Here is an 8,860-nt window from a genome sequence, read left to right on the forward strand (position 1 = left end):
CCGAGGTTGAACATAAAAAACTGAATAGGGAATGGGTAAACCATGTATTTTATGCCTCATACGGCAAGAAAAGGGGTGTAGCCATATTAATAAATAAATTAGTACCATTCACTTTAGAGAAAGAAATACAAGATAAAATGGGACGATATGTAATGATAGTAGGCTCCATAGGAGATATGAGTATATCTTTAGTAAATATATATGCCCTACACATTCTTTAAACACTTAGCCAATGTTATTACTAGTGATGCAAAGGGGATGATAATAATGGGAGGGGATTTTAATACAATACAAAATGGGAAGTTAGACAGACTACCATCAGAAAAGATGACTTCGATCACAAAAAAATCCAGAATATTAAATAACACTATAAAAGAGTTAGGCCTTATTGATCCATGGAGAAAAATTAATCCCAGGAACAAGGATTTTACTTTTTACTCCAATCCACATGACAGCTATTCAAGGATAGACTTTTTCTGTGTATCCAAACAACATGCGCACAAAATCCTAAACTGTAGCATTGAGAGCAAAAATAATTCACCCCAACTCCAAGCAACTTGTGGTAAAACCGTCTAATATAGCGGAAGCATTCTCAGAATACTACAAAAATCTATACCATGATTCAGACTCTGATAACATAGAAGGCAAAACACAGATATTCCTTAAAAAACTACAACTACCAACTTTGTCAAATGAAGAAGCCACTGACATGACACAGCCAATTTCATGTCAAGAAATATCTGACACTATAAAAAAACTAAAAAATAATAAATCCCCTGGCACGGACAGGTTCCCGGGGGAATTTTATAAATGTCTCATAAATGAAGTCACGCCAGTATTATTTAAAGTCTTTAATTTTGCTCTAGCATCAGGTAACCCACCAACAACGTGGTCAGAAGCCATCATTTCAGTCTTACATAAGGAGGGGAAGGACCCAACTTTATGTGAAAACTATAGGCCTGTTAGCTTACTATGTAACAACTTAAAGATATTGACAAATATTTTAGCACAGAGAATGCAGAAGAATATAAAGAAAATAATCAAACCGGACCAAACAGGGTTTATTCCTGAGAGGCAAAGTGCTAACAATATTAGGTGAACATTGAATGTTATAACATATACTAAGAATAACAGACAGAATACCATGTTACTCAGTCTAGACGCCCAAAAAGCTTTCGACCGGGTGAAGTGGAGTTTTTTATACAAAACTCTGGCAGAGTTTGGGTTTAACACAACATTTATAGATTGGGTAAAAATAGTTTACAATAACCCTAAGTCAAGAATCAGAGTAAATGGATGCTGCTCAGACTTCTTTTTCCTTAAAAGAGGGGTCAGGCAGGGTGATCGTCTTAGTCCATTACTGTTTGCTGTTAGTGTTGAACCCCTGGCGGAGTCAATAAGAATGAACAAAGACATAAAAGGAATTAAAGATGAGGGGGGTTTGGAACACAAAATATCGTTATTTGCAGACGACATATTAACCTATATAAGTGAACCTTCCTCATCTGTTCCAGCTCTGTTAAATAACTTGGCTGAATATGGAGAAATATCAGGATATTTAATTAATGAGTCTAAATCCGTAGCTATGATGCTCTCAGGCAAATATCCAGCAGAACTAGAGAAGAAGGTGCATTTCAAATGGTCTAACAATGGGTTTAGATACTTAGGTATCATCATTACCCCTCTCATATCACAGCTTTTTGAAGCAAACTATGGAAAATTGATTGGAGAAATCAAAAGGGATATAGCTAGATGGGAAATCCTGCCTCTGACTCTGATAGGGAGAATAGAAACGGTGAGAATGAATATCTTACCAAGATTATTATTTTTGTTCCAGTCGCTGCCTATAAGAGTTCCCAATTACATATTTAAAACACTAGTCAAGATCATATCAAAATGTATTTGGCAAAATAAAAAAGCTAGAATTAAGTATACTGTTCTTCTTTGCTCGAAGGAGAAAGGAGGTTTAAATTTACCAAACTTAAAAAAGTATTACTGGGCAGCACAGCTCAGGGCTATTATTATGTGGATAACTAATGATACAGATTCTATTTGGGTATGAATGGAACAGAACTCATGTCCAAGGTTACCTTTAGCTGCGCTTCCCTTTCTGTCAGAAAAGTCTCAGAGGGGAGTTAAGATTACTAATGAATGCACTAGAGAAACGTTGAAAATATGGTCGATAGTACGAAAGAAATTAGGACTGTCAAACGCCACTTGCAGAGCAACAAAAATAGCATTAAATCCAGATTTTGTACCCTCCACTATGGGTACAGGATACAACAAATGGGCAAACAAAGGATTGGTTTATATAGCACAAGTGTTTAAAGGACAGAACATGAAGTCTTTTGAACAACTTAGAAAGGAGTTTAGTCTACCTGCACAAGATTTTTATAAATTTCTACAATTAAGGAGTCATCTTCAGAACCATAAGGAATGGGATAAAATTTGCAGAGCACCCTCTGAAATAGAGCAAGTATTTATGTAATTTACAGAAAAAGATACAAAGAAAGGTGTTATTTCAAAAATGTATAAAGCATTGCAACATGAATATGAAGATAACAACATGAGGGTTAAAGAAAAATGGGAACTAGAAACAAACATTATAATAAGAGATGAACAATGGGAGGAATCATTCAAAGAGGGACATAAATTAACAAACAGTCCAATGTGGAGGGAGTTTGACTGGAAAGTCAAAATGCGATAATTTAACACTCCATCCATCACCTCAAAATACAGCAGTACTTCTGAATTGTGCTGGAGGGGATGTGGACAAGTGGGGGATTTTACACACATGTTTTGGGACTGCCCAAAAGTTGTAGACTTTTGGAAAAATGTACAAAATGAAATAGGTCAGATTCTAGGCATCAATCTAATGTTGGATCCTTCTCTCTTTATTTTAGGTATAGCTCCTGATATCAACATGGACAGAGACTTGATTTCCTTGCTTAGAATTTTACTATTAATAACAAAGAAAACAATAACAGCATCCTGGCTGAAACCACAGCCTCCCAACATAAATCAGTGGAGACAAAAATTAAAAAATGTTTTCATCATGGAAAAAATCACAGCCAGATTACAGCTGAAAACAAATAGATTTGATGTAAAATGGGCCCCAGTGATGCAGGTAATGCCTGGGCTCTAGTCACCTCTTATTTAAAATTTTATTTTATGTATTTATTTTACTTTAAATGCAATTGTCTATTGTATAGCAAATTACCTATATTTTTGCAGAAGTCGTTAGTCAATCAAGGAAAAAGGATGAAAAACGATGTGAAGGCTGCTATATGTGTGGTTATATGCATGTATGTAAGTCTATGTCTATCTAATGTAGGTATGAAGGAAAGGGTGTGTGTATATATAATACATGTATGGATATGGATGTGTAGTTGTTTGGTAAAATGACATGTTAGGATTTCATGAGAAAATGGACAAGTGTAACTGAAAAGCATCTCCTGAAGTTGTATGTTTTGTCTGTGTACTAAATAAAAAATAAGTTAAAAAAAAAAAAAAAAAAAAAAGGTCAGGAAATCCTTACTGCTGAGGGCTAAAGGAATACAAGGCTCAATGGAGCTATGACTCTCTATCAGCCTGGCTACAGTGCTGAAAAGGTATCTAGGATTGCTGTTGTTTTCCTCGATTAGAGAGGAGTAGTAGGCAGCTCGAGCGTGACGTAGAGCCTTCATATATTTTCTATGACTATCCTGCCAGAATAAACGAGATTCTACCGTTTTGGTCGAGCGCCATATTCTTTCAAAATTTGCGACGATTATTTTAGAGTACGGGTTTCTGAGTTGAACCATGGAGCTAGTCTCTGCCGTTTGATAACCTTCTGTTTTAGAGGAGCAATCGAATCAAGAGTAACTCTCAGCGAATCCACTGCACTATCAACAAACTGATCTAGCTGAGAGGGACTAAAGCTATCATAGGAGTTTCCAACTGGGTTGAAACACAGTACTGACTCAAAAGCAGCTTAAATAGCTTCCTTAAATCTAGCTACAGCACTATCAGACAAACTTCTAGAGAGCACATTTTTATTAAGCAGAGATAATTCTGGTTGGACAAAGTCGAAAGTAATAAGGAAATGGTCTGATAGAAGAGAATTTTCTAGGAAAACTGTAAGGTTATGGATTTCAATGCCATAAGCTAAAACAAGATCCAGGGTGTGGTTAAAACGATGAGTAGGTTCGTTTACACCCTGGGTGAAACCAATAGAGTCTAATAGTGACATGAAAGCTGTGCTAAGGCTATCATTATCAACATCCACATGGATATTGAAGTCACCTACAACAATTATTCTATCACTGCTAAGGACTAAGTCTGATAAAAATTCTGCAAATTCAGATAGAAATTCAGAATATGGGCCAGGAGGGCGGTAAACTACAACAACTAGAACTGGTTCTTGAGACTGGATGTGAAAGACTAAGAACAAGGCTTTCAAAAGAAGAAAAATTAGGGTTAACTAGAAGACTAGAATTAAAAATAGCTGCTACTCCACCACCTCGTCCGGTGTCTCGAGGTATATGAGTACTAAAATGACTGGGAGGAGTGGATTCATTTAAACTAACATATTCATCTCGACACAGCCAGGTTTCTGTTAAACAAAGTAAATCCTCCTCATCAGCCTCGTCTACAATCTAATCTACATCCTTGCTGGCAGGATCTTCTACAGCCTCTTCCAACTCAGCCACAAAGTGGGACTTTAGGTGCCATGCTTGAATGTGTCTCACTGCCTTTATTGCAAACACTTCAAACATGGGCGGCAGTAGCTCAGTCTGTAGGGACTTGGGTTGGGAATTGGAGGGTCGCTGGTTCAAGTCTTGGCACGGACCACTTCTAGAGCACTGCTGAGGTGCCCTTGAAGTGTTTAAGTTTAACTTCTTCTCGTTCTGAACCAAGCTGTAAACATCTCTGCTGTAAAAACAGACTTTTTAGAATGAGTGTGTATGTGACTTCCTGTGCTTCTGCAGCCAGCCTCTAGTGGACACTCCAGGAACTGCAGGATTTTACACTTCAGCATCGGCTTCATGTTTCAACAGCGGAGGTTGTGTAGTCCCTGTGTGTTTCCCCCCCCCCCCATCGGTCCCCTCACCCCATCGGTCCCCTTTTTTGGTGTTTTTTTCAGGGACAAACCCTGACGTCATGTTTATGTTAAACATCATGAATTCCAACACACACACACACACACACACACACACACACACACACACACACACACAGACTTTATCTGACAGACAACAGTTTATAAAATAGACAAATAATCACCAGTTTCTATATCTATAACATCTCCCCCCTCCTCTCTCCCGCTCTCTCTCCCCCATCTCTCTCCCCTCCCTCTCTCTCCCTCTCTCTCTCTCCCTCTCTCTCCCTCTCTCTCTCTCTCCCTCTCTCTCCCCCCTCTCTCTCTGTCTCTCCCTCTCTCTCTCCCTCTCTCCCCCCCCCCTCTCTCTCTCTGTCTCCCACTTCTCTTTTTTTATCACCACAAACATTAAATCTTTAAAGTCTCAGACTCTGTGATCTTTATCTGTTTTTTTTGTTTGTTTTTCTTGGTTTTTCTTCTGTGGTTTCCAGGGTGACGCCTGGACGCACACACTGAAGCTCTGCTCTCTGAATGGTTGTTCGTCACTGCAGCTCATCCAATGAGCAGCGCGCGTCCTGCCGAGCCAAATATAAAAGAGCTGCTCTCCTGCAGACGGACGTACTCTGAGAACCAGAGAGAGACAACCTCACGCTGCTCCTCTGTGTGTGTCTTCTGCCTGACACACACTCTACTACACACACACACACACACACACACACACACACACACTACTACACACACATACACTACTACACACACACACACTCTACTACACACACAGACTTGTCCCTCTCTCCCTCTCTCACACTCGCAGCTTCTTTGAGTGTGTCTGCTCTGACACACACACACATACACTACTACACAAACACTCACACACTCACAGCCTCTGAGGATGGATGTGAACCTGACGCTCGCCGGACTGCACGCTCAGCGCTCTCTCTTTGGAAACACCTCACTGTTTGTGAACAGTAGCACAGGTTTGGAGGATGAGGAGGATCTGGAGGTGAACACAGACGTGTACTCTCGTGTGGTGGTGACCCTGATCTACGTCTTTCTGTTTGCCGTGGGTTCTGTGGGGAACGCCATCACGCTGTTTACGCTGTTGAGTAGGAAGAGTCTGCAGAACCTGCAGAGCACAGTACACTATCACCTGGCCAGCCTGGCCGTGTCCGACCTGCTCATTCTGGTTCTGTCCATGCCCATCGAGCTCTACAACTTTATCTGGTTCCACCACCCCTGGATGTTTGGGGACGCCGTCTGTCGCGGATACTACTTCCTAAGGGACAGCTGCTCGTACGCCACAGCGCTGAACATTGCCAGTCTGAGCGTGGAGCGCTACATGGCCATCTGCCATCCATTCAAAGCCAAGAGCATCATGTCACGCAGCCGCACAAAGAAGCTCATCAGCGGCATGTGGCTCGCATCATTCGCACTGGCCACGCCCATGCTCTTCATCATGGGTCAGGTGACACGCAACAGTGAGAAGATCTGCACCGCCACCGTGAACCAGAGCACCGTGAAGGCCGTGCTGCAGGTGAGTGAGCACGTCTGTCCATGAGGGCGTGACGGGATGTGTGTGTGTGAGTGTGTGTGTGCACCTGCGTACCTAACATTGGACTTGCTCCTCGTTACGACGTTACGATGTAAACGGACTGCTGTGTCCGTCCACCGCCATCGTGCCAAAAAGTTGCAAAGTTCACACCGAACTGACAGCAACCCGCTGCTAATGAGTTTGTTCCTCCATGCAATAACACTCCATACCAGCAGGCGGCGTCAGTCTGACATTTGACAAACAAGGAAGAATAGGATTTTCAAATGGCAGCTTTTTTAGACTCATTTTTACTTTCTTTGTAATTAATTCGGCTTGAGAAAATGTCAGAAGATTAGGAGACGGTACGGAGAGAATAGACTTTTGTGCAAGCCCTCCTGACTTGTCGGTTGTTTTCCTCATCCACTTTCGTTTCTCTTCTCGTGGCCCGAGTTGCTGACTGAGAGCCAATCAGAGTGTGATCTCTGTCCCCGACTGGTGCCGGACAATTCTAAGAGCCCAGAGCATTACCCCCGATCGCCGATCTCTCTCTGATAGCCCTGACAAGCCCCGCCCCCTGATGGTGTGCTAGCTGTGTACCTACCTTTACTAATTTTGCCACCAGGGGACCTGAAGGTGTGTGAGGATTTAAGGCCTTGCTCATCAGTGCCTCCACTGGCTGGCGAAGGAATTACAACAACCGATTCACACACGTCACTTTCTAACACTCCTCTATTGTTTCATTCTGTAGACGCAGTTAGCATGCTACATAGAGAAGAAAACCAGCCTTTTAAATCATGATTAGTCAATATTATTTTTAGATATTAAATGTAAAGGCTGCGGTTTATTGGATATCTTACATTCCCAACTCAACACTGGATTAAAAATTATTCCTAATCCAAAAGCTGCATGACACCTTTTAATATGATTTATAATAAAACTGGAAGCAAGATTTAAATATATATATTTATTCAATTTTAAAACTGTGTGGGTCCACTGTAGGCTGGTCTTTAGTGATGGGTCCACTGTAGGCTGGTCTTTAGTGATGGGTCCACTGTAGAGTGAGAGAGTTAGAGAGTGACATAGTGAGAGAGTGACATAGTGAGAGAGTTAGAGTGACATAGTTAGAGAGTGAGAGAGTTAGAGAGTGACATAGAGTGAGAGAGACTGCAGTGTTTTTTATGAAGCAGTTTGTGTCACTGCAGAAACATTTTCCCAGCAGCGTCTCAGCCTATAGAAACACAGTGTGTGTGTGTGTGTGTGTGTGTATGTGTGTGTGTGTTTGTGTGTGTGTGTGCGCGTGTGGCCGTGTGTGAGTGTTACATTGAGAGGAAAAAATAACAGAGTCTGGGGACATTCTGACTTCTACTGAAAAAATGAAAACTGCTCCCATAACATTTATATGTGTGTGTGTGTGTTCAGGAACCCTGAATAGGTGTGTGTCCGTGTGTTTGTGTATGTGTGTCCATGTGTTTGTGTATGTGTGTATAATGTGTATCCTGCTGCTCGGCTCGAACACTCAGCCTGTTTGGACAACATGAGCGACACTGAGGGGGGGAGGTGAAGGAGAAACGAGGAGGTCAGATCCAGGAACTGCACCCCCTGCAGCCAAAACTTCAGACCTTAGACTCTTTAAATACTAAAGTACTGAAACTCTGTTATGTCTCACAGGGTTTGTCGACTACCTTTTTGAAAACTTTTGCAGTATTTTTTAAAGTCTAAAGTCTTAGAGTTTACTACTTTACTAAATTGCAGATTGCACAGTTACAGTAAACAGCAACACAATACAGTAGAGAAGTTACCAGATGTTAAACAAGTCCAGATAAATAGTCCAGGAAGATTAGCAGACTCAGTGCCTGACTCTCAAACAAATGAGTTATAAAGTCTGATGGCCACAGGTAGGAATGACCTTCTGTGGTCTCCCAGTCAGGAAGACAACAATCCAGGACCCTAGAGTAGCATCCACCTGCATGGTTGTTGTTTTCTCACCCAGTATATCCAGTCTGATGGTGTCAAACGCTTTGGAGAAGTAAAAAACATGACCCTCACAGTGCTGTCCAGCTTGTCCATGTGAGTGTAGACGCGGTTGAGAAGGAACACGATGGCATCCTCAAGGTCAAGGTCAAGGTCAAGGTAAACTTTATTATCCCCGAGGGGCAATTTTGCTTTACAGCCAGCCACTCCCAGTTTGGGCTGGTAGGCGAACTGAAGAGGATCTAAGTGGGACCTGACTGCTGGCTGGAGCTGATCCA

General features: G+C 41.6%; 1 protein-coding gene across 1 annotated transcript in view; it reads left to right on the plus strand.

Moving 5' to 3' along the window:
- Window positions 1-5,717: 5,717 nt before the first annotated feature.
- The window catches only part of ntsr1 (neurotensin receptor 1 (high affinity)), an 11,539-nt gene continuing 8,396 nt past the window's right edge, over window positions 5,718-8,860 (plus strand). The window contains exon 1 of the mRNA XM_061058057.1: window positions 5,718-6,614. Within this exon, the coding sequence (XP_060914040.1) occupies window positions 5,973-6,614 (642 nt within the window). The 5' untranslated portion in view covers window positions 5,718-5,972. The remainder of the gene's footprint in view (window positions 6,615-8,860) is intronic.

The sequence above is a fragment of the Labrus mixtus genome, chromosome 15 (genome assembly GCF_963584025.1).
Source record: "Labrus mixtus chromosome 15, fLabMix1.1, whole genome shotgun sequence".
In the NCBI taxonomy this organism is placed as follows: Eukaryota; Metazoa; Chordata; class Actinopteri; order Labriformes; family Labridae; genus Labrus; species Labrus mixtus.